The 27,158-nt window shown below is 40.5% G+C and overlaps 2 protein-coding genes across 4 annotated transcripts in view; one reads left to right on the top strand and one right to left on the bottom strand.

Moving 5' to 3' along the window:
• The window catches only part of arhgap10 (Rho GTPase activating protein 10), a 46,976-nt gene extending 43,769 nt beyond the window's left edge, over positions 1 to 3,207 (top strand). For 2 of the 3 annotated variants that reach the window (XM_079159401.1, XM_079159399.1), the window contains one exon: positions 1,620 to 3,207. In XM_079159401.1, coding sequence (XP_079015527.1) covers positions 1,620 to 1,686 — 67 coding nt within the window. In that variant the 3' untranslated portion in view covers positions 1,687 to 3,207. The remainder of the gene's footprint in view (positions 1 to 1,619) is intronic. The other variant, XM_079159400.1, reaches the window with a different exon arrangement.
• Positions 3,208 to 9,999: 6,792 nt separating this feature from the next.
• Positions 10,000 to 27,158, bottom strand: part of nr3c2 (nuclear receptor subfamily 3, group C, member 2) — a 64,876-nt gene continuing 47,717 nt past the window's right edge. Inside the window, exons 5-9 of the mRNA XM_079160278.1 lie at positions 23,853 to 24,197; positions 22,084 to 22,228; positions 18,393 to 18,523; positions 11,078 to 11,235; positions 10,000 to 10,304 (exon numbers count right to left, since the gene is read on the bottom strand). Coding sequence (XP_079016404.1) covers positions 10,149 to 10,304; positions 11,078 to 11,235; positions 18,393 to 18,523; positions 22,084 to 22,228; positions 23,853 to 24,197 — 935 coding nt within the window. The 3' untranslated portion in view covers positions 10,000 to 10,148. The remainder of the gene's footprint in view (positions 10,305 to 11,077; positions 11,236 to 18,392; positions 18,524 to 22,083; positions 22,229 to 23,852; positions 24,198 to 27,158) is intronic.

The raw sequence follows: 27,158 nt of genomic DNA, 5'->3' as shown, positions 1-27,158 counted from the left end.
ATGAATGAAGCATCACATTTTAAATAACTCAATTAGATTAGGTTCTAAAGGCCATTCTCGTACTCTTACTTACTCTTTTTCTTCATTTAAACTTGCAGCGTAACTGTTTTGTATTACTGAATGATGCTCGTTTCATTTGGATCTCCGCGTAAATATCCAGTTGCTGCAGAGTTTGGGGAGTTTAAGTAGTTTTATTGTATTCTGTCCGTCAACACTTAGGCTTCCAATGAAGCGACTGACACGTTACATAAGTGTTACATGGTGCGGCTGTTCTTGACTTAACATCTGCAGTATCTTGACGACCCTTGACATTTTGCATATTTTGCCTCCGCTATTCAGTTATTTCTAAATGTATTTGTTATTGTTTTTTGTCTGAGCTATGCGCAAACAGGTCAAAAGGTCTGAATATTTGAGCAAGCCGCTGTACATACAGTTTGTCAAAAGAAAGAAATCAACATATGTCAATGCTTCCTGACCCTCAAAACTGAAAGGACAACTTTTCTTTTCTTAAAGGGGCAGTCTGTACTTACTTTCTGTACTTACTTTTCTTTCTGTGGGTTTAGTCAAGTTCACTTTAATTGGGCCATAAAACAATGCACACATGACATACTCAGTCATACACTGACCAAACGTAGTTTCTTCAGTGTGAATGTGTACAAAAATAAAACACCAGTTCTGATGTTTTTAGTTTCTTATTATAAATAGTACAATGAGATCAAGTGTATCCTTCCATCTAAGGATAGGCTTCATTATTTATTGACCAATGAATGAAATATATAAAACAATACATCCGGTGATAAATATCCTAAAACATTGCAGTAGGAATAATTGCGTAGCAGTTTGTTCTAGTACTGCGGTAGGGGTGGAGGGCCTTTTGTTAAAACTCTTCTAACAACGTTGGAAAGCATTAATAATGCAGAATGAGTTGTTTCCATCGTAGCCTTCGTATAGAGGACCTGTCAGTCAATTTTGGGATTGAAAGCAGGTTCAAATCCTGCTTTGAATTTTGGTGGCTGCTGAATCCTTTTGATCACACCTATATGAAAGTTTGGGCTTTTAAGTTCCCTGTTCATTTTCTGTTCCATGGACACAGAAGAGCCCTGTCGGTAAACACTTTCCTTTGTGTCCCGAGGCCGGCTGAGACATGTCATGACAAAAAGAAAAAAAAAGAAGGCGTATTGAATAAGTTCACGTCTTGATTTGGCCTTAGACGTTCTCACTGACAATGTATCTGTGCAATTGCTGACTTGCAGGTGCACTCAAAATCTTAAATTGGCTCACTTTGGAGGCAAATGAAGAATCCTGGGAGGATTTGGAGAAGGCTTCTCTGACACGTCTCTCTTAATGAACGGCTCTGTTTTGCTGCTGAGGTTAGGCTCAGGGGGACATTTGTTTTAAGAAAAGTAGGACGCAAAAACCCAACTTGAAATGTACAGTAGACACGGTGGAGTTTAGTGTCAGCACATAATTACTGTATATCTGTTCGCTCTGACACATGCACATGCTGTACACTCACCGGAGGGCTCTGTGTGTGTGTGTGTGTGTGTGTGTGTGTCCCACCCTTTACCCTCCCTGTGCTGTTGTCCCCCCCCCTGGTGACGCTGTGTCCTCTCCCGCAGTGACCCAGTCGAGAGAGCCGGGCTGGCTGGAGGGCGAGCTGGAGGGAAAGAAGGGCCTCATCCCTGAAAACTATGTGGAGATGCTGTAGCCCCAAATGGGAATATTTATGGACACGTTATCACCTTCCTCCGGGACAAATATGCAAGAGATGCATGTGCCTCAACTCTGACATTCACCATAGAGCCTTGTTTATCCAAATCCCTGAATTGTCTCAAGCAGGTGACATTACGTTATTACTGGTGGACCATTCTTGATACACAAGTACATGCATTTGTTGGCTGGCGAGTAGACTTTTGTGTGATGCATGTTTTTTTTTTTTTCTTTGTTTGAATTGACTTCGAGTATCCACATGGATTTCAGCGTTGTAATTACAAAATGGGTTTTTGCACTTCCAATATTCTGCTGTGTACAAAGATGCCGTCGCCGCTAAACATCCGGGTAACTTTGTAGCAGCAGCAGAAAAAGGAGCGTCTCTCTGCCTCAGTTATACATGGTATCCATGAGCTCCCAAGTCCAACAGCGATCCTCAGAAACCGCAAGGAAGAATGTCAGCACTCAAGTCACTGTAATCAGTTTTTGTTAAGACGTTTTTTTTTTTGTTGCACAGAGTCCAGCAGCTTTAGACCCTCTTGACAATGATGCACAGTTTTTGTTTTCAGCTTTTGAAAGATTAGAGATACTTTGCTCACCGTGCCTTAGCCATCGGAACACCCAGTGTAAATGTATGTACGGGTATGTATGTAAATGAATTGTGGTGTTACTGCTTTCACTTCTTAAAATGTTTTTATTTTACTGTCATTTGACGAATATTTGGATATTCAAAATGAGGCACGTCGCTATTGTAATTTTATTTTTATTTAATTGGCACATTGATTGCATGACTTTTGAATTTTAAATACACTCTGTGCTGTTTTGTTCTTGGTGCACTCCTTTACAGAAACACGATGAAACTTCTCTCTGATGACCGATGAGCATCAGACGTGAGCAGAGGTGAATTTAAATATGTCGTAATGATTGAAACCAAGTGGGGGGGGGGGGTTTTCCTGTCAAATGATCTGTTTTTGTTTTCAAAGCCTATTTTTCAACGTCGCTCTGTTTCCTCTGAGCAGAGAAATGAGACACTCCCACAAAGCTGAAATTTTAGCGTAGCATTATTTTTTATCTTCAACGTCGGGAGAGTAAGTGATAAGAAATCAAAGTTTTATTATCAATAGAACCACAGAATGCAGTATTTCAAAGTTTTACATCCGTTCAGTGTATATAGCCTAAATATTGAAAGAGTTATGAATGCCAAGTATGTTTTACAAGTCTCCATTAAGTGATGGACAGGTTATAATGTGGATTGGTTTTAGCATGTAGGCATGTCCCATTACAATTCATCCCTCAGCTGTTCATCAACGGGACGCTTTAATTTTTCTGAGAGCTTTGGTTCAGCAGCAGATTTATGACTTTTTCAAAGGGCCTCGACTTCCTTCACTTTTATACCTTTGGGTATCCTCTTGATCAATGTTAAGCAAATAAAGATCTTTCTTTTGTTCCTTACTGTATTATGTATTCTTGACATAAAATAAAGGTGATGAATGATAATTTAACATTTAAAAGATTGAAGTCATGTCAAATATTGTATCTTAACAATCTCATCTCAGGCACTGATCTCATGTACCGGAGTCAGGAAATGAAGGAACGCACTGTAGACACTTTTATGGACATTGTCAAATTTATATGGGGGAAATTTACCGGCGTGAAATCTAGCACTATGTCTAATTTTGTGATGACTCATCTATTGTGTCAGTGAGACGGCCCAAAGTTTCCCACAGAGTCTAAGAATACAGTGACTGGTGGAATGAGGAGTCACTCTGCAGCCAGTACTGTTACATTGAGCCGGGGTAGGGTAACGTTAGCCTTCCCGTCCATCTGACCAAAGCCGATAGCAAAGCTACTTCCAAAAGGGGATTAAAAATAGATGATAGTCTTTAAAGGAGCAGAATCGCACACTGATCCACCTCCCTGATCCATTTACATCTCAGCCTTACGCATGTTAATTCTTAGGCTACATCTCTGTAATTAATCAACACACCAAATGGCCCTCAGACCCGGGGCTTTGGCCCCAGTTACATAATAATCACGAGTGTGCTGCTGCACTATTTAGAAGTATAAACACACAAATGCTTTGTCCACAAATACCAACGGTTGGAGCTGTGATTTGTGTCCACCAGCGCCCTGAAACAGTCGGCAGGATTACATAATGAAACGAGGCAGAGCTAATGAGATGGGCAAAACTATTCCCCCACTATCACCACCACCATCCACCCCTGGGGCCCTTCGTCGTCGTCATCATCATTTCCCCTCTGCCAGAATACTGCTGAATCAGACAGACATCCACTCTGCCTGCCTCTCACTCTGCTTTGGACTGTCTGTCAGAGAGCGAGCCATGATCCTCTATCTTCCTGCCTTCCACCTTACCTGTCGGTGTCTCCTTGACTTCCTACTTTACTTAGTGCTCCACTTATTTTTTCTGGCGCTCTCATTGTAAATGGTTTGTGAACTCAGTTGATCTAGGTGCGTTTATCTTTCATCCTAAATGTGGGTGTATGAATAAAACGGTGTTAATCTGGTTTGGGGTCGGCCTGTCCGAATATCACTTAAGACTCGTGAGGTTGTGTTACCTGTGGTGATGTCTGCATGCATTATGCATCAGCGTCTACCGGTCTGGATATGTGTACGTCTGTGTCAGCGCGTCGAGTTAGACTAGATGTAGTTGTGTTTGAGTAAAAAATCCAGATGGCTGTTTACATTTCTCATTTCCCAGAGTTCTGGCTGTGTGCCAGCTGTTCTCTGGCTCCCATGACGCAGTGTCCTTCAGCCCCCAAAACACAGTCCAACGCCATGACTCAGTTTGGATCAGAGCCTACAGCGCTCTATACCTTCACCGACGAGCGAATGACACAATTTAGTGATTCAAATGTGTTTGAATTTCCGTGTGGAAGTAACGCTAACTTAATCCATTCCTGTGTCTTCATCTGCTTTCTTCAGACTTGACGCGTTATTGGGGCTGAAAAACTGAGTGGGAATTTGGAGGAAAGTGAATTTCCAACATAAATGTGAGAGTGTGGAGAAAAGAAAAAAAAAGCCTCAGCTCAGAGAGTGGGCCACAGAAGCCGCCATGTGCGCGGGTGCAGCCGTGAAATCAGCCTGATCCAATAGATTCTGTTTATCTGGCACGACTACAAGTGAAAGCAATTGGAAATCTGGGGGAGATTTGGAGAAGGCTGTGGATTCAGAGAGAGGGAGAGAGAGAGAGAGAGAGAAAGTAATACTGTCTGCTCTACAGTCTGGTAAAGCAGGCGTGTTTTCAGATCAGCCTTTAACAAGGTTAATGGTGATTTTTCTCCACAGACACCGTTTTACTGTAAAAGCCTCATCCTCGCTTGCTTTATCTCTGTCATTTTTACTCTCTTTCCGCTCCTCTTTGTTCTCTTCATCTCCTCTCCCTATGACTGCTGTACCTGCTGCTGCTTCACATCATTTCTGTTTTTCCATGCTAACTCTGTTTTTTTGGGGCTCATTATCCTCCCCAGCCGCCAAATGCAGCTGTTTTGAATTCAACCAGATCAAACAGACTGTTTTTTTTTTTTTAGGGCACATTTCCCTAGCTTCTGTCTCGTGATACAATTTTCATCTCACACACACACACACACACACACACACACACACACACACACTTGTACATAAATACATACAAACACAGACAAATTACACCACATCAAATTATCAATTTAACAGTTTTATTAGAATCTTGCAATAGTTTTGCAAACACAAGTATGGCAATATCTGCATCAAGATATACAGTAGTAACTGGTTTTATTGGTTTATGGTGAAGGATGTCTACTGTTCGTTTGCTGGATAGTTGCTGAGAAATATTGTACAAAGCATCTGAGTAAAAAGTCATTTTTGGAATTGGAAAAAAAACAAAAACATTTGTATATATTTATATATTAATAAGAAATACACTGCCATGGCTGCGGAGATATGGCTTAGTCTCTCTACACCCGATTCATTACCGTGAACAGAAAATGGCCGTGACGTGACTTCACATACAGATAGTGTGTAACAGCAGTTGAACACATTCTGAGTCATTCATGCCTGAAAGGAGTTCATCTTTTTAAGGAGACAGCTTGGAAAATCATGTTGCTATCTTGATAAGAGTGACGTTTTTTTAATTTTTTTTTGCAATGGCCAGTGATTAATGACCAATTACAGTCCATGAATGCATCAATGAGTCATTAAATGACTAGTTTGACATCTTGGGAAATGCACTTCTTGCTGAGGATTCAATTAGAATATTGATACCGCTCTCGGATCTGTACAGTAAATATGAAGCTGCAGCCAGGTGACAATTAGCTTAGCTTAGCTTAGCATAGAGACTGAAAACGGGGATACAGCTAGCAAACTGTTACAAAGGCAACACAATTCACTTAACAGCACCTCTAAAGCTCACTAAGTAACCTGTATTAGCTAACTATTTCATTTGTTAATTATTGAGTTTTAGGGGTGCTGGTAGGTGGATTGTCCCCCTGCTTCCAGTCTTTATGCTAAGCTAAGCTAAAGATCTGTTGGCTGTAGCTTCATATTTACCATACAGACATGAGCGTAGTATCAATCTTCTCATCTGACTCTCAGCAAGAAAGGGAAAAAGTGTATTTCCCAAAATGTTGAACGTTTCCTTTAAAGCCAAATAGTTTTGGAGTGCAGAAGGGTCATACAGTGGCTTGAGAAAATGATGAGTATACTTTTTGACATTACCATTCTTTTTCTGTTATGATTTAAACTTGTTTTGGCAGTAAGTGCAATATAATTGCAGTTAATAACTGGTCAAATTTGAATTGGCAAAACTTCAGGTCTACAGCCTCCAAATCCATTTCCTCACTTTGTTTTGTGTGTGCATTACGTCTCTACTTTAAAGCTCATAAGTCAAGAACTTTCTTTCACGTATCCCAGTTTCAATAGTCTGTGATTTCTTGATTTTATTGTGGTGCTCAGCAACAATACCGCCACGGGTTAGGAAATCATTTCAACAGCAACAACTCAAGGACCCATCACTTGATACATCTTGTTACAAAATAAGAAATACTTTTTGATTATTAATATCTTTTGTTTGAGCCACTTAAACAAAGATGCAAAAAGTAAAAAAAATAAAGATGCAAAATCAAATAACTTGACTTAAGAAGAAGATAATACATGTACTCTCTCTAACATTCAGGTAGTAAGTTCCATAAGTCTCTCACAATGTATGATACATTCATTTCTCATCTGTAAATTCTTCTCTGTGATCCAACACACAGAACATGGCGAGTGGGAAACACACATTTTTCCAATATTCCGACAAGATGGTTAAAGTAGAAATGTTTTATACTATACTCAACATAAGGACTTGCTGTATTATTTACAATATATACTGTAAAATTGTAAATCAGGTGAGATAAAAAGGCACAAGTTTCCCTTTTTTAAATACAATGTAAACATCTCATCAAAAAGCATGCATTAACATTTCATTTTACAAAAGGGATATCATTTTTAGACAAAGTACTTAAATATTGTTTTCCAGCAAAATATAATTCTCTCAAAAATACTTTCCCATTCATCCTATGAACCTTTTTTTTTTATTCTTCAAAAAGGACAAAAAAAAGGGGCAAAATAATAAAAAGACGGTGAGAGAATAGCTTAAGGGTCCTTCACAACTTGAACACAATAATGCACAACAAATACAGGCTGTAAAATGAGGCCTTTCTGACAAGAGACTGTACGGAACTTATTGGGCAGCAGGGGAGGGGGGGGGGCGGGACGGGACTCAATCTTGTGTTTCTATCTTATGTAAATCCAAATTTAGCGAAACATAATAAAATAGTGAGAATACAGCCTGTCTCTATTTTTAAATAAATAACTGTTAAACAGTTTGGTTTATAAAAGCCAGTGAATGAGTCATCTGATAAGAAAAAAATCACCATGAGAACCACAATATTTTCAACTCGGGATGAATGAAACAACATATAATTATGGGATGATAGAAACACCCTCCCCCTGCTCGCCCAACAAATATAAACTACCCTCCCTTGAGCCAAAATTTAAAATACATAACCCTGCTCCTTTTCTGAACCCCCCCCCCCCCCCCCGAATAACTTTCGTACAGTCCCCAACGACAGTTGCGATCATGCCACCTCCATCTTTTTGTCCACCAATCTTCACACAATTACCGCCACAGAGGAGACCTCATAGCGTAGCACGGCGTCATCGTCGCGAGAGCCGAGGCCACAAATACATTACACAAGCACCCGGCTCTGTGCTAATGATGTCATGTTGTCTAACTTTAGGCTGGGTGACCATGCAGAAAGTCTTCTCCCGCATCATCTCAGTTGCTTATCAAAACAGACAATTCCTGCTAGCTGCACTAATGCCTCATTTCACATTGTATCTCCTCTGTGCAAATCGAAATGTAGAAATAGGATATGGCTAATCCTATAACATAAATGCATAATACCCACACTGAAAGAGCAGATCAACTATGCACACATGCTTGCCAGAAAAAGAAAAAACACACACACACACACACACACACACAAACACACAAACTTAAGCCATTCTCACTCCATACACAAATGTAAATACACACTCACAGGGCACCAAAAAAAGAAAAAGACAAATAATCACACGCCCCCACTGTTTTTCTTCCCCAGCGGCTCTATCACTTTTCAGTAGCATTATAGTAGTGTTCCTTCCACAACCACCCAGAAGCCAGTGGGGTGTGAGACAAGTTAATGGTCCAGATGACTGGGCCTGTCGCACCTAAAATAGCAGTAGCTTGGCCCAAAGATAAGAGTAAGGAATTAAACTAAATTAGGAAAGGTGATCATACCAACAGTTCTTCATCTAGCATTCATCACGACGTACCTCAAAACATTTTCTGTACAACCGCTGAATAGAATGTGTTAAAGAAGATGTTAATACCTGTACACATTTGCCTGGTTTTTGATACATTAGCTGTTTGCTGTAAGCACTGCAGAGTAATGCTCCATTTTGGATTATATCAACTTTACAGAGTATGTGAGTTTTAAACCGCGTGTCCGCACAGTGTATCGTGGGGACTGCCAACGCGTTACTGTACATGTTATGCTTAGCCTGGCTTTGTAGAAATGAAGCACCTTAATGTAAAATGACTGGCTTGTCAAAAACTAAACCTTTGCAACACACTTTTATAAAATGCTTCTTATTATTTCTGGGAAGAGTAGATAAGTGTTGGTTCACAACGGGCTGGTTTTGCTTCATTGTGAGTAAAAACAGACATTTGGACAGCTGCTCTGGAGATAACACAAAACACAATTACTATGGATGCACCTCAGTCAAATCCATTACCAGCGGACTCTACTGCAATCGTTTCCGTAAATGCATGATGTTTTCCATCCTGCAGCACTCCTGACCACTTTTGCACAAAGGTAAAATCGTTCATCAATATTGTCTTAATTCTACACCACAATGCCTAAAAATAGTGACTTTATGACATGGGAGCTTCACGTGCAACCTTTCTTTATACAAGAGAGACATTTTTTTTAATTTCAAAACAGCTTTAGCTTTGGACTTTTGCATATTAGTTTTGATTGTTTTACTACATATTTTAATAAAAAAAAAAAAACTCAGTATGTGAATGTTAATGATGGCTGTTATGAGACCGATTGAGATTGAAACTTGGACTTGTTAGATTTAATATAATTACTCAGCTTATGATGACGCTTGTATAGCCCTTGGATAATATTCAAAGAGACCTTTCGCCTTACCGTCTACAATTTCTGTCCCCTCATAATTGCCCTGTTGTCTTTGCTACACTGCAAAGCGAAATCTAAGTATCGGCTTTTTTTTTCTTTTTTTTTGTAGTGCTATTATTTGTGAAAGACTGCATAAGCCACATGTAATATTTGCAAAAACGTTCTCTCTAGAGTTGTACGGGATTCTGATTTTAGTGCATGTGGAGTGCATCTGTGGGTTTTGTGTGAAGGCATGTTGACAGCATGTGTATCAATTTCCCTCTGTGTGTGTGTGTGTGTGTGTGTGTGTGTGTGTGTGTGTGTGTGTGTGTGTGCACGCAGTGAATGTATAGCGCATCCTAAGAAATGTATGGCTTTAACTCCATAGAAAATACTGTCTTTGGGGCGGGGGGGGGACAAAGGAACACGGGGTGGGTACTTCGGGATGCTTTGTCACATTTGTCTCAAGTCCTTCTCGGCGTGTCGAGCTCGGCTCCACGTACTATTCACAGCTCTGACCTGCTCGTGGCGACCGCAGGGTCAAATCAGTTCTCCCCGTTTTACTTCTGTCACCACGTTGCTTAACTTTCCCATCCGAGACGAGGACGCCGGCATACTGGGCGACCGGGTGCGGGCCAACTGGTCTGGCCTTTTCTCGCACATTCTCTCTTTTTTAACCTTTTTCCCCATTTCTTCCAGTTCTTAATGCTGCTTCTCACCCGACTGTTAAGGGAGTCACTTCTTGTGGAAGTAGATTGTGTGAGTGAGGCCTGACTCCACCTTTGGTATCTGGTCACTGATGATCTCCACCAACATTTCGGGGAACTCCACCTTGAGGGCCTGGGACTCACGAAAGGTGTAGAAACAGAAGTCCAACAGGTTCCCCACCAGCTGGACAACACAGACAGACAATTTGATTAGAAACATGCTTGAGATGGAGCTTTTGATGGCTGACAAAAAAGATCTTCCTATTTTTATGGAATAGTATATTATTCAGATGTAAACATTTTCTAAAAATGTGAGAATTTAAGTAGACTGTATATTCATATGAGTGTGTTTCTATTGTGTCGGGGCACTGACCCCTTTACAATTATTAATAGCTCACCACTTGGGGGCACCACTTATTTTCTTTTCTGGATAACCCTCTTTTAAAGAAGGGTCATCCTTCCAGCACTAACCCCATTCACTCAGTCATTTGGGTCATTGAATTCCTGTCATTTATCTCTGTGACCTCCCACTTGCTGACTCCCACTTCTTGGGGCTTTGCCTACACTGTCGTTATGCCAAATACCGGCTGACCCAGCCATTAAAAAAAAAAAAGAAGAGCAGTGATTTAGCACATTTGCTACAGTGACCACTGTGTACTCTGTGAGCTTGCATTGATCCCCTTCTGTTCCATTCACCAGTACGGGCTGGTCACTACCTCTTCCAAAATAACCTCCCCCTCAGGAAGCGATTGGGATGCAATAATCTTTATTCCAAGCCACATCACCACTGAACCGCTACATTCTCCTAATCCACTATGCTGTCATTTTATTCAAAACAGTGCCACTGGACACCTCGCTCTGTGTGTGAAGGCATGGCACACCGAGAGGCTGCCAAGGGAAGCCTGTGCTGTACTGTAGGCCATTGGCATGGGAGGCAGACAGGGCAAGGGTACTTACATCATGCATGGCGTCCAGTAGCTTGGTGAGCTGGAAGAAGCGCTGCCAGGTTTGGCCAGAGTTGTTGGTTGCTTTCCCCACTGAACGCCGGAGCTCCTTAATGTAATTAACCCTCATCTCCTCGAACGCCGCCTGGTTCTTCAGACCCTCTTTGGGAACTGGAAGACAAAACAAATCCTTCTGTCATCAACTGGATTTGATAACTGATATGAGACTTGTATGGTTACTGGGCAGATTTATTAGACATGATTCAAACTTGTTAGTCATTTGTCATGATTGATGTGAATGTGTCTTACATAATCATCAATCATTAAAATCAGCGCTATTGTTCATTCTATGCAAAGAGCTTTTTGTCATTATGTGCTGTATTAAAGCACTACACTGGTAGCTTTGCATGTTCAGCTTGCCTTGTGTTACATTTTCCAAACCTTTGCTGATTAATCTGGAAGACTGAAATTCATCACAATGAACCTTTAGTTGGGTTGTAGCGTGGGTGATTGTTTATACCGAGGAAGTTATCACTTTATTATCTCTGCTTTTTTTCCTGTTCTTTTTATTGTGTAGAAAAGTGAGTACAAAACAAGTGCAGACAAATACATCAACACATATACGAGCCAAAAGATTATACAGGGTAAGACAGGGACGCAAACAAAGGGGACATGAGGACACTGAGGACAATAACATTTAGACTGAGGAGTATAAAAGTGAGAGGCAGAGGTCCAGCAAAATGTATATGTGTGCGTGTGTGCGTGTGCGTGATTTTGATGTTAATTTGTGTCAGTGGGATTCACATTTTAAAATTGAAAAATATATTATGATAAAGCCTTTGATCCATATTGCCTGCTGCTAGTTGGCTGTTGTTTTAAGATTAACTATGAATATAGTTGTGAGTTAATGCAGTTAAAAGAAGGGACTATTGACTATTTAGATGTATTAGCTATGATGTCTGGCTATCAAACCTGGAAATATAATGGTAAACATGATGTACAAAAAAACACCTTGGAAAAGAGATCATGATTATAATTAGTTAACCTGATTCATGAAATAATATATTCAATAAAAGAGTTAGTGTTCTGCAACCAACAAGCCATTATCTTTGAATGTGAAAAAAGCAACAAAAAAATAATAGATAATAGAAGAATATAAAAAAAGAGGCTACTAAACGCTCACTGTAATGGTTGACTTTTATCAAGTTCCAAGTCTCTCAGATGTGATTTTCCTATCATACAGAAAAGAGTGAAAGCCAATAGCTGCCTGCAATATAGGGCCAAAACTGTATGGTGCACTTTAGAAAATACCCATTACCATCAACACCATCTGCAGTTAATGGGCCAAGCCATGCACAATCACCGGCATGTTCCTTTAACGTTGAAATGTGTAACCGTGTAAAGGGTAATTAGAGGTGATCAGTAAATTACGGTCGGATTTCCACATGGTAGCCTTTTTTTTTAGGGGGGGGGGGGGACATTTTTCCTGTGTTGACAACCTAAGCCTATTTAGCGACTCATTAAAACCACTTTCACCATTTCAAGAGCTAATTAGTTCATGTGTAGCTACTGATTCATGAAAGACAACTGATATACTGGAAGGCATTGATTAAAAGTTATCTCAGTGAAGGCAAGAAAAGGGAACAGCGGTTCTTATGTGTGTTAAAGAGCTTAATCATTTTGTCAACCAAACCTCATTCATCAAGAAGTTTGATCAATGACCAGCGCTCCTAAATTACTCCAACCTTCATTCACATCATAATGGTTTGGACGGTGCATTTAAAGTAAAAAAAAAAAAAAAAGTAATGGGAGAGATTTAGACAAACGTGAAGAGTGAGATACGGTAACTGCACCGTGAGAATGCATCGAAATGTCTGCAATAGCTTTCTCTCTCTCCCTGTGCAGGAGAACAAAGTCACAGATATGGACGTGTGCCAAAGCTCCTCAATGACATTCCGCTGCTGGCTACCAGATTAAAAGACACCTCGCCTCTCAAAGAGCACACCTCAAATCAGCCTGAGGGAACGCCCTCAGTTGTCCTTCAGCCAAGACTATAGATATGATGATAGACTTATACAAAGATGACCCACAACATGACTTTGTCAACCGTCAGAGGTTTTTCCAACACGGTTCCTACCAATGCAGCCATAGAATGTTTTTATGATAAAAGGTATTTTTATATCAATTTGCTGTACTGTACGTATCTTCATTTGTAAACTATACAATTGGCTGTATTAGCCAAAAACAGAAATCAATTTCTGGTTATTAAATTTTCCAGAAACTTATATCGCAATATAACAACACATACACCATGACAGAAGTTGTTTTTTTTAAACGCTCACTCCCACTCCAGTGTTAATGATAAGATGAAATAAAATGGATACAGATTTAATAGCTACATAAAAATATTGCTTTCATTTTGGGGAATAGGTTTAATCTGTTTCATTATCAATTGATCTGTTGATTATTTTCTTGACTAATCTTTTATAAAATGCTCTTAAAATCTTATTTTAACATTCACAATAGCTCAGTTCCATTAAGTGTCCCAGTAAGCCATTCGCGTGAGCCGTCATGCACGTCACCGGGACCTCCCGTAAATGGAATGCACCCATCATTAATGTCATTAAATCCACCTGAGCTTTTCCTACTATGACTCGTCACCAAACGCACAGTGATCAGGCCCCTCTGTCTTCACAGCAGGCTGAACATGTGGAGAAGAGACGATGGTGTTAATGTCTCGTACACTTTCATAGTGTTTTGGAAACCTTCAGAAAAGTATCTTTTACAGCAGAATGTGAAATTGTGGGCCCTAATGGTTTAAATGACCTCCCTTTAAAAAACGAGTATAGCCATTAGCGACACTTGGAAAAAGCAGTAACTGACAGGACCTGTTCTGAGTTCTGCAGAATGAATAGCAATAAGCAGACGCCTGCTTCATGTCAGCTTTTTGAGAACGGATCAATGTGGGTCAATACATCTGAGAATGTGTGTTTGTCTGGCTTCCATCACGTCCTCTCTTTCTACTCTCTTCACCGTACTTCGATGTAAAGCTGGGAGAAAATTCAATATGATAATCTTGTCTCTCAAGGGAATCATTGTGATAACATTATATTATATATGATACACAACCACATTGTCTCAATTTAGGATATTATATTTTAGAATCTGATCATTTTGCACTTTAGTTCTTAATTAAACGAGAAAATACTGAGTAGTCCTTATTTTTTAAGTATTTAATTCACACGGGGGTATACAAAAGTAGGTTTTACAATGTGGTTTATTTCATATAGATTATTTATTTATATATAACATTATCAACATATAATATTAGCTATATCGGGACAGAACATTTTAGCCATATGCCCAGCCTTACTTTGATGCGCAATCGCCTTCAAGCATGCCTTACATGAGGTTGAGGAAAGTAGATATGAAAACAGATTGGACCCCGGTGCAAAGGCTGTGATTTCTGTGCTTCATATCGTGGCTGACATGATGAGAATGTGCTAAAACCCTGGGCCGCATTTGGACCTTTTGTTTTCCTGCCACTGACCCACATACGCCCTGATTAGAAACTGACCTGCCGTTAAGGGGCGTTGCCATGACCGGCCACCAAATAGGGCATTTATTCCACCGCTATTGGTGTCAAATGGATGTTCGCTGCAGGTAGAGAGCTGTTTCGAGCCGGCCATATTTTATGCAGCTGTACCAAAAAGCCCAGGAAAGATCTTTTACTAATGCACGTAACATAAAGAGGCAAACATACCTCGTGCAGTTTGGAGGTGCCATTAGCAATGCCGTTCAAGGTGATGCAGCTTCCTGCTCTGGGTTGCTGGTGTATACCGAACTGACAGGGTGGCTCTCGGTTTAGAATCAATACTGGGAATTCTACAATTAGCCCTGAGCATGACTACAGTAACTAACAAGAACAATAACCCAAGAGAGTAATGACTGGTAAGATTAAAAATGATTATAGTGTTTCAAAACAATCCGTCTGTTGCGTGACTAACTGAAATACGTGTCACACCACATGCACCCATTACATCGATTAACGTACTGTACACTTGCCCCACCTGGAATGAGGCTGTTTGGTAAGATCGAGATGATTCAGCAGTACTATCTGTGTCTGTGTAGAGGTGAGGAGCGTAACTGGCTCGAGCAGGCCACTGCTCCTGTACCAAATCCAAACAGGGTCATGAGACACCACAGGCTCAATGAAACCTTAGCCAAGGTCAGAGAGGAATAACAGCCCTTCTCTCTTTTCTCTTCATCCCTCTCTCTCCTTCTCTCGTTCCCTCTCGCTCTCTCTCTTTCTCTCTTTCTCTATGTAACACAACATTTTTCAAACCAGCCCAAAGGCACACACACACACACACACACACACACACACACACACACACACGCACTCAGTGACTCCGTAGTACTTGCTCAGCTGACAAGTTCTGACAACTCTTCTGTAAACATTTACGCCGCTACTCCTTCCACGAGGTCCCAGCATTACTTCAGAATAAATTTAACAAAGAGAGTTTCCTACGGTGCCTCAGAAAATCCAGACACGGACCGCTTTAAGTGCTTTTGCTGAAACCGTTTTCAAGCCTCCATACAGTGCAGTACATTTGCTCACAGGTACAGGAATTTCTCTGCTGCACATTAAAAGCGCTGAATGATTATTTTCTTCCAATCCCTGGTATTTAACCGCTATATTTTGCCTAAATCAGCCCTGGGTTTGAAGGAAGTGAAGGAAAATAGCAGGTCTTGGAGAATTGCCTGGTGCTTGACTGGCCTTTATTAAGTACAGCAGGACGCTCTGGAAAATCTCCAGAGGACCAGCGAGAAGAGGAGAGGGGGGGCATGGCAACAGAAGGACCAGCTCTGCCAACTCCCCTACCCCTTTGTATTCTGTTTCTTTCTCCCTATAGCTATGCACCTGTCTCCTTCTCACCAACACAAGCTCTCCCTGTCAACATTTGTCTGATTTCACTCTTTAAATCTCCCTTTTCCCTCTTGCTTTCCCATCCTCTCTGTACTCTCTCTGTTCCTCCTCTCTCCCAACATCCAATAGCTGAAGTCCAACTGGAGCTCCCCTGCTTCCACATGACTCAACAACACCGAGTTTGTGTCTGCGTTCACTCCACCTCTGTACTATGAAGCCTGCAGACCAACCTTATACCAGCTGTCAGGGATACATTGTATGTTTAACTATCTACTGATAGAATGTCTAAAACTTCAAGTACTTCACAAAAAGCTCATGTTTTTATTTTATTTTTTACTGATCAATATACTCACCAATCATCCAAATAATACCCTTTATTAGTTGTGGTTAGGGTTTATAAACTGAAAGACTGCAGCACTGGATTTAAAGTGTGATCTATTTTTTAAACTGTATTAAAAAAATGGATCGGAATTAGGGCCAAGATAACAGTTAGCAGCAAGTGTGAATTGTTACAAAAATGTGTGCTTCAAATTTTATAGTAAAGGTCATTTGATAACCATAACATTTTTAGTTTTTCTTTCAGAATGTTTGAATAAATAATATTACATTTGTGTCATCAATCAAACATGATTAGTTCAAAGCCACTGACATGTCTGCTACATTGTCTTTTAATTGCTTGTAATGCCAATAGAACTATACGTTTCTTCTATGGTTGCACTCTTTATAACTCATTTTGGATTATAAAGTAAGTTCATTAGCCAAAATGTAAGCACTTGTGATGCTAGGATGAAGTTAAGTTTAACTTGGTTGAGTCCAGAATCTACGCACCACTTTCAGAGGCCTCAGTAACAGTAAATAAAAACACTGCCAATGAACATTTCTTCTGATTGTCACTGGTGCTGAAGTTCAAAGAGTTTGAAGTCTGGCCAGAATGCAGACTCTTCAAATAGCCCCCCCCCCCCCCCCCCCCCCCATCCTCACCTCACTCTCAGTCTACATATCGAACATCTATTGACACACAAAGACACACACAGATAAAGGCCTCGCATGAAGCAAATGTATAAATAAAAAAAAGCAGGTCTCGTAGTTTTTTTTTTTCTTTTTTCTTTTAAATAGCTGCAAGTGGGTGTGGACGGTGACGTTATGACACAGCTGCCTTCACTACATCTTTAACTGTTACTATTGAACTGAAAGCAGCAGCTCACTGGGTGTTGAGGTGGTGGAAAAAAAACAGTGCTTTCAGTTTCCAACTGAGCTACTTGGTCCAACACATCCTCTCTGTGAAGCTGCAGGGCCTGTGGGCGCAGTCTTTAGTGAGTGATAGACATATTCTGTTTATCCATGAGCAATTTCAAAAAATGAAACAATGTAAAACAGAGTAGCATTTGCTCAGAGGATGGAAAACAAAAAGAAGTCACTGCTCCCTTTTCTCTATTTGCATATAACGTGTTTTGCTACACAAACAGGGTGCATGCAGCATGAAGTCTATTTCCACGCTTGTTACGCATGTTAACGGATTACCAGGAATGATCATCTAACGGAGTTTAAAAAGGCACAATTGTGCCAGGAATGTATAATATGAACATTGCCAAAGCACTCTCAAGGTGTGTGGAGGATGAAGCACAACACAAGAAACCTCATCAATACATTTCCTATGGTTGAGGAATGTGGGAGACGTTGAGAGGCTCAGGCCGTTAAAGGCATCGCACCTTCGCATGTACAGTATGTGGTGTAAAGGCAGAGAAAAATACCTCTCCTGCTCATAATACACTAAAGATTATCAGTGGACTTAAAACATCATTACTGTTGATTCTGGTGAATCTTGCCTCCAACTGCACCTCCATAGCGGTTGAGTCACAGTTACACGGAGTATCGCCATATTCATGGGACACGCGTTCTCACAAGGAGTCCGTACTTTCAAAGAGGACGACAAAGTCTTTGGGATGACTTAGAATGCAGCATCGGAAGAAAGGAGCATCCTCCTCTGAATGTTGGGAAGCTACTTGAAAAAAAACCGACGTCTGCATGCTCAGCTTTAACTGGGATATTACAGTGCAGTCATGGCCATGAAATGTGATGGTTGTTATCAGGCACAAAGGTCCAAAGTGGTATTAAAGAGCAGTCTCTATTAGTATTGTCTAGTCTGCACACGTTATAGCCATTTACAGCACTATTTGTTATTGTGTGTTAGTCAGTTTGAGTTATGGATAGCCTGAAATTTCAATTAATTCTTGCTTGGACTTTTTTTATTTTTTTGAAATGAATAATTTTCAAATGACATTTCATTATACAGTTAGTAATTTGTGCTTGCGGGTCGTGAAAAAAAAAAGCAGTGTGAGCAAGTGGGTATATAATGAATAAATAAGTGCTGTTGCAGGGCCTGTAGCTTACTGCCTACCTGTGCTGAGAAGCAGAAGGACTTTCATGGAGAGGAACTCATCGTAGCTTAGCTGCAGTCGTAGAAACTCCTGGCTCACCTGCCTCATGCCCAGACACAGGTCGTACATGGCCGACTGCTGCATGCGGTCCCTGGAGAAAGAGAGGGAGGAGGGAGGAGGGAATGTGACTAAAGAAACATTTTTATCTTCACAAAAAGTCACATTTCTTTCAGAACTCTTGTGTTAGAATTAGTTACAATCCACCCTCAGTCTGATTTGATGTCTTACTTGAGCACAGTGAAACAATACTTCCACACGGTGCAGAGGAGGATCCTGCTCGTCTGGGCTAAGAGCAGAATACCAAATCCCCCCAGATTGCAGAGCTCTGCATACAGTATCACAGCACAGATGCACCACTTTTCTAAGGCTGAGGCAGCCTAAGATAGACCCCATATCTAACCCTATCAAGGAGCATGTGTATTATTCAGCATATTCATGTCGACAGAAGTGACACACACGTGAACATATGTTAACTACACAGAGACTTACATGTTTACTAAACAGGTTTATGTGTTGAAAAGACATCCTTAAGTGTGCTCTGCAATTGCGCATGCTAGTCGGGCATGGCATTTTCTCACAACCCCTTCTCTCTCGCACACATTTTATCAGCGGAGTAATCTCGGTTACGTCACAGAGTTCACAAAAACAGGAAAGAAAACATTAATGGGGATAAAGCATGAGCCAATCACAAATGTGCTCTGCAGATGCCACAGATTCAGGGGAATCTCTGGCTTTAGATGCCACTTCTCTTTGCTATAAATCAACTTGACATTGTGACTCCAGTAATTAAATGCAAGTGGTGTGGCTTGACTTGAAAGAAGTTGGCGTTTTCCCCACAATACACCGAAACCGCATCATTACATAGGCAGTGAGGGTGGAGACTTCACTCTGAGAACAACAAGACCAAACATTTTTTGGAGGGGACCAGAAGCAGCCAATTGGAAGACACATTTTACAGTATTAACTGTGCGGCCGGGTCTGTCGGCCCGACTAAATAACTGATAAACTGTGAGGAGCAGACCTGTTTCCCTGCTGAGCAGCATTGTGAATGTGAGCAGTTTCGCAAAGTGCAGCATAACATCATCTGATACAACTTTGGGCTGGAGTTTCTAAAGTCCCCACACGTTCACAATCTCTCTCTCTCTCTTTCTCTCTCTCTCTCTCTCAAATCAATTTTGCTGAATCACTGCTGGTTTTGGGGAGGAAAGAAAAAACTGGCAGAAATCTCTCCTTCCCACCTTCTCCCTCTCTTTCTCTGTCTGGCTCTCACTCTGTTTCTCTCCGTCTCGAACTCTCTTTCTCTGTTTCTATGGTAAAATATTCAGAAAGGAGCACAGAACCGAGGAGGAAGGAAAGCTTCACCTTTGGCTGGAACATTTTTGTTTGTTGAGAAAAGTATGTACAAACCAATCACTTAAAAGTCTGAAACTGAAATCACAATTAGTCATTTCCCTTTACAGTCAAATATTGGGGCAAAATAATTGTATTGTTAATATTTATTTCTAAAGAGAAAGGTGAGGCACGTCAGAAATGCTACTTTAGCCTTCAGCTGTCTGAGTGAGTGGGCCCGTGTGTGTGTGTGTGTGTGTGTTTGATTGACAGCTGAGCTGGTAGGGGAAAAGTGACACAAAATAAATCATCTTTCACCGGTAACTGCAGTTTGCAAGCCAAGGACAGTGTTTTCTTAGCAGTGGTGTTGACAAATAAGGACTAGGCTTAACGGCATGTGAGCTGACTGACATTTACACTTGCAGGTAAAATTGTAGCTATATGTTGCATTTCATTTCTACCTTTACGCATAGTAGATACATTTTGCTTGTCCAACTTGCACATTAATTCAATCACGAGTGGGTGCCCAGAACATTTAAGGAAATATCTTTGTTTACCTGTTTGCACATCAAAGACTGAACGCGGCCTTGCTTTGTCTTGAGTGTAAAATGCACATCTGTCTATGCAGTATTCAAGCTCAATCAGTGACAGATTCCACTCTCACAGCTGAGTGAGCGGACAGTCTATTCAATAAATGCCTTTATGCCCCGGGGTCAATACGCACTAAGTAGCTAAGGAAACAAGTGTACACTCTCCAACCCCCTAAAGGCTCAGTGGACTCTGCAAAGTTATGGACCGATTTTATGTGCATTTCTGACAGAATTATCAACAACGGATAGACTTCTTCATGTTAACAACAAGCAAGCAACACACCTCAGCCTGAAAAAGAGAAGAAAGCAGTGACATCCAGACCATCTCATCTCCTCTGTCAGGCTGAGTGCCAGGCCCATCCGTCAATAAGGACGGGCCTGCTGTAAAAGCATCCCATGCAGCAACAGCAGCATACAGAGTAAAAAAAACATCTTAATTTCTCTGCAAAGCATACATATTAATCTCTCATATAAATGCGTGTGCATTTCCAATATTCTTCTCCGTTAGAGCGTATTCCAAAACTTAATTTGCCAAATGGCATAAACCATCAAGTCTCTATCACAAATTTGGATTTTCCCCCAATAGCTGTTGTCACCTCACAGAAGCAAACACATCATTCTTAAAGAACTGTGATCCACTTGGCACTAAATTGATTAGAGGATCAGATGATCTCTGGTGTGGCAATCTCATGCTTTACCAACTGTACTGAGCTCACAGTGATACAACACAACCACTCAGAGTCTGAAGCCGTGTTGCACAATGGCATTTGCGCTGCTGTTTATTTATTTGTTTATGTGGGACAAACTGACCCACTGACATTGACTTACACAAGCTATTAGTTGGAGCTTTTAAACCTGCCCCAGACTGAACCCGCTCCTCTACAGCAGGCGGCCTACAGAGGCTTCTATTCTCGTTTTTGATTCATTCTGCAACATTCAATTCATCAGCGGCCATGCGCCACAGCTCCAACGAGAAAAGGCCCACACACACACTTCTTTTCCACTTGCTCTCCTGTTCCAACATATTAACACAGATCAAGTGGGCCAGTGACTGCACTTGCTATGCTTTGATCGGCCTGTGCCGATACTGCAATTAAAGAACCATCAAAAAGTACATAAGGTATTTCCCTGCAAAGTGCCAGAAATCAGGTGCAAAAGTATTACCTTGTTTTAAGTGCACCATGACTTCCTAATAACAACGTCATTACCACAAAAACTCATTTTGTCCCTTTGAATAGTTTTCAGGTATGTAAATGGGAAGCTCAAAATAGCATGGCAGAAAAATACACTCCTTACTCTACAAACTCCACTTGCAAAATTGATGTTTATGCATAAATTTGCATCTGATGAGCAGCTAAAAAAGGCAGAGACTACTAAACACTAAGACAAAGCCCGACTGTTCAACCAATTACCGTATCTGCTAATTATACACCCTGAAAAACAAATGATTATTTTTCACATTTGTATGTTTGTGTGTTGGGCATCCCGCAGGACATCAGACAACATCAAATGTATTTTATATCATATATAGTCTATTCACAGAAATGCATCTGCTAAATATTGTTCCTGAGTAATTAGTACCCCTTCTCTTTGTTACATTGTGAAAATAATTTAAAATGCGTGTGACATAAAATATTTAACATCTGGACCACTTCTAAATGTCAGGACCGGTACACTAATAACATCAGGACGTTGTGTGTGGGAGACTGCAGATATGGAAGCTTGGACCTACTCGTTAAAGATGAGGTCAGGGGCAAAGTAGAGCATCTGTCCATTGGTGTGTTTGTAGGAGCGCCAGCTGAGGCAAAAGGAGGACAGACACATCCACGAGTACTGGATCAGGGTGATTTGGTCCTCAATGGGCAGGCCCCGGAAACCTAACACACAAAAAAAGCAGACACGAAGCTGGTGAGAAGGAAGCAAGCTGACAGTATCCACGCGTTGATTTAAAACATTTGGACTTAAGCACCGCCTTAAGAGGCATTCATTTAGCTGCATGTGTGTACCTGCGTGTCTGCTCACGTGCATTACGTAGCGTGTATCTTTGCCACAGTGTGCTTTTTTTGTGGCAATATTTGTTTAGACACGATAAGCACGCAGAAGTATTCACCCATTCTTGTTTTATGCAAATCCCACAAGGCCTCCAGTTATTGGCGTGTTGTCTATGGAGCTCCAAAAATAGAGTCAGATAGAAAACTTGCCAAACTCTCAATCAAACTCTGGCAACAAACTCCTCCTCATGCAAAACATAGGCAAACTGAGGACACACTAGTGACTTCAAGGCTTAGGGACTATTTTAGGCAATATGCATGTCAATCTGCAACATACAATGATTAGAAAAATATATATTTCCAGAGAAGGTATGTTAAATGCCTGGCTTGACAATGTGTATTCATTGCAAGGTTGTTTGATAATCCAAATTGTAGAGTTTGATGTCTGTAATTTCTTATTTTCCCGGCAACTTTAAAAGGTTCCTATCAGAAAAGGATGTGTTAGTAATGTAGCTCCCATTGACAAACAAGTCTGACTTCCCTGCAAATATACGGGTCGTACTGACAGTATTGTTCCGTGTCGCACTGTGTGTTGGACCTGCCTTATCCAAATGTTAGCTGAATGCAGGCAGTGGCATATCTGAAAGTCGAAGGTACTCATTTTGACCCTTGTGTCTGGCTCCCCTTCTATTTATACGTCCGGATATGGCAAGCAGACACCGTGGAGGTATCAAATATTTGCAATACAGCAAATTAAAAAGCCTCAAAGAGCTACCTGTGAGGCATCTTTCAATGTCTCCCACTGACTGGCATTTTAGGGGAACTTGTTGTGTGTGTTTTTTATTCCAGTGCTGTAGTTTATGGGTAAAAATTTATGCGAGAGAGACATCAGATCAACATAACATCTGATAACGATAATGTAAATGAGTTCTGTTTGGAAATTTTAATCTTGATTTGTTTTAATGGTTAAATTGGATTCCGTTCCTAATCTTGTTGAAGATTTACAGGATAATTTCCTGACCTAATATTCAAAATTAAAATTCTGTGTCATGACACGACTATCAGTGTTGCGTTCTCAAAAGTGAGGGTATAGGCATGTTATCTTCATAAAACCCCAGTCCACAAGAACAGGAGAGGCTCCTTCTGATTTATTGTTGTTGTTTTTATCACTTTCCATTTGCTTTAACATATCCATAAATAAAACTGACACAATTTCAATTGTTTGTTAATAATAAAGTTATTCATTAATAATATTAAAACTGTAAAAATTGATGAAATGCACCTGGTAAAAGACATTGTATTGTGCTAAAAATATACAATTGATTGCACTTTCAAGCTATTTTAATCCATTGAATATAAATCAAATAAACAAAACATAATTTTTTAAATGTAATTCACACACCTTAATTTCTTTACACATATCTGTGCAGGTGCTTTCTTCAACTTTCCAATTTTGGCGTAAAGAACTCTTGATACTGCCTTTAGGCCCAACGCTCTAGTGGTCACTAACCTGGAAGTACTTTGGCCCACTTCACCATGCGTACCATCTGCTTTCCGGCCAGGCGGTTGAGACTGGACAGCAGGTGGTCGGTGGTGTCAGGCTGCGTGTTGTCATAGCCAGAGTACACCTCTTCAGGCTCAATCAGCTCCAACACACTGCAGATGGAGGGCGGCAGAAAAGGTGTGACCACCGAGGGCCCGTGGGGCACCAGGGCATTGGCAGCGCTGGCGTTGAGCTCCTTCTCTGACGACAGGTAACCGCCTCCAGCGCCACCTGTGGCAGTTTGGCCGTCCTTAGAGCCCTGCAGGTCCTCGCTGACACCCTTCAGCTTCCCTAACTTCTTGGACTTTCGTGCTGTGGAGAACACAACATCCCTCATTAACACATCGATGGTGGTGGCATTCCTTACATTCATAATCTGAAGTTATAAATACAATGTGACGGATACTGTGCAGGTATAATTAAAAAAACAAATATAGATATAATATGTAGTATGTGGGTCTGCTGTGTGCGTTTAACAATGCCTATTATCAAATGTTCAATGTTAAAGGTGTGCTGGTGTGCTGAAAGGAAGTTAACTTATTAACTCTAAATGTTATGATAGAATAAAGTCCAAGTAAAACCAAAAGCACATAACGGTGTAGCACAATAATCATGTTTCATTCCCTGTGTATTGATCAGTCATACACAGGTAGATGGGGATCTTCGATGCATGGTGAACAAGCAAAGACTAAAAACATACAATCCCTGAAATAAAGCCTCTCAGCTTGATCAGGCAATCAACTCCAGGTGTGCTGCTACACTCACACACAAGGCATTTGTAATGTGTATTTAACACCCACTGTGCAACGAGGCCGTCTCTTTTTCTAACTTAAATGAGCTGTCATGTATTTTTGCTCTGCCCCAGCCACACAGCTTCATTAAAAACGCAGCTATAGATGTCGTATTTCTTTAACAAGCTGTCATAACGTTATGTGTGCTAATATTAGCTGCTGTCCCCAAAATCCGTTTGTTGAAAGTTTATTCAATGTTGTCCACAAACTATCGACCTCAGGATGGAAGTAAATGCACTTAGTAACTTTCCACCACTAGTGTCACGATACTAGAATTTCTAACTTCGCTACAATATCTTGCAAAAATATCGATATTTGATATCATGTTCGATACCATAAGGAAAAATGTGAGATTATTAATTTAAAGAGAAGAGACGCAGCTGGGTTCCTTGTATCAATACGATTGAAAATAAGTATTACAACAGTTTTGCATATCTGCGTCTATGTATTGATACCTAGATTTTTCATACTACCATAATACTACTGCCCAGGTCTGCAGTAGTTGATACTAGTGTATATTGGCAGTAACACGACTCCTTTACACATGAAATTAATTCATGAAATTATTTTCCCGTAATATTGGTTTCAAGGCAAACTTGAAGTTGGTAATCACTTTCACTTCTTTCGCACATACTTGATATTTAGCCAGCGTTCCAGAAATATTTGTTATTCTTCACCATTTGGGAATCTGACGGCTTTCTTTACTTGTCTTAATATCAAAATCAGATCTACACAGCTGTGGTGACGTTTAATGGGTTCCTCCGCTGCTACTCAAACACTCTTTGGCAACCTTAAGCTTCTATTCATGACTCATGGTCATCTGCTGCTTTTCAACACTGCATTACATTTCACTAAAGAGATGTGTTTACTCCAGGTCATGTTTTGTGCCTGTAATATAGTTAATAATTACCTGCTGCTAAGGTCTGTATCTGAATGACACATGGTGGATTGTTGGGTTTAAATTAAATTGGAGGTTCATTGTCAGAGGGTAACCTTATGAGGGCTGGACCCCAGATATCACCTACAGCTGTATATCTAATGTCAGACTCAGTATCTAACTTGGTTTTCATAGTTTTCCGTCACTCTCTCGACGACCTCTGTGCGACCTTGGTGTATGTGTTAGAGGAGTGATTTTATATTTTACATGAGTTATACATGACTTGAGACAGCGTCACTCTTTTGAAGATGTATTTTGTTGTGGCTACTCTCTTGCTCTGTTCTGCTACGCTGGTGCTGCATGTATACTGCTCCAAACACCACTTCAACACTGCTACTCATATAGCATGTCACGAGGCCACCCTTCCAGCCTGGCATCCACCATAGGCTCTTATTCCCCTGTGAGTGAGTTTATTGCTGTCACTCTCCAGTCTTTTCTGCGCATGAACACTGGACATGCTTGAGGAGAGTGATGATGTCAATGCAAAGAATAATGGACTCTGTTGAAACTCGGTAATATTCAATCAATAATACATCCATTCAACATTAGTTTTGTTGACTGAAATATATACAAGAAAGTGAAATTAGTCATACGAAATAAATGTTGACACATTCGCAGTGCATTGAAACGTATCGTAAAGTGCTTTTCTTTTATTTATTTTCCCAATCAGCGCTCATTTGTTTATTTTATGGTGTACTATCCGAGGTTCAGATTGGCTCGAGGATAAATGTGTAACATTCAGAGGCACAGGCGTTGAATGAAATGTAAAGAAGATTAACCTCATCACTGACATTTTTAGCCATTTTTACCCTCATTATGAGCACTTTCACCAAGCGAAAACCAAGCAATCTAACTGCTGATTTAGGACCCCCCCCTCCCCTCCAGATGAAACACATTTCATACTCCACTGACAATAGTAGTCCTCTCTTGTTTGTTCCATTGCATCATTAAATGAATGTGTTTATTTTCTGTGAACACCTGGGTTTTCCTTGCGCATTTAACCTTGCACAACAACAAGTGTGTAAATGATTATCCTGTTAAATGAAGCTCATTAACATCATCACTTCATCAGAAAAAATGAGTGAAAATGAAAACCTTATTCCTGCAGCCATTTACTAAATCATTGCCAAGTTCATAAAGGACATCGAGCCGCAGCGAGATAGGTTTGGAGCCGTTGCTGTTGTGGGCCTGTAAAATCCCTTTACATCTTTTATGTGATATTGGGCTAATTAAACTTGATTTGACATGACAGCAGAAATTTCTAGTGCATTTGCACATGAGAGACGTCCCATAAACCAGTAGCCTAGTACTGTACAGTACTTTTAGATAAGTCGCAGAATCTTTCAAAAGTGCTGAAATATTTAGAATTAAGATATTCATGAAATATTTAGAATTAAGATATTCAATATTCACTGCTTTCACACTTTCATCTCATTGCATATCCGAATAGATAGAATCCCTAAACATTTCATGACACAAAAATGGTGCAACTTTGTTGTAGTTTCATATGCCTCAGGGTTAGATAATATTTAGTGGGGAGGATAA

The sequence above is a fragment of the Pholis gunnellus genome (assembly GCF_910591455.1).
Source record: "Pholis gunnellus genome assembly, chromosome: 5".
NCBI lineage: Eukaryota > Metazoa > Chordata > Actinopteri > Perciformes > Pholidae > Pholis > Pholis gunnellus.
This window is presented reverse-complemented; position numbering and strand designations above follow the sequence as displayed.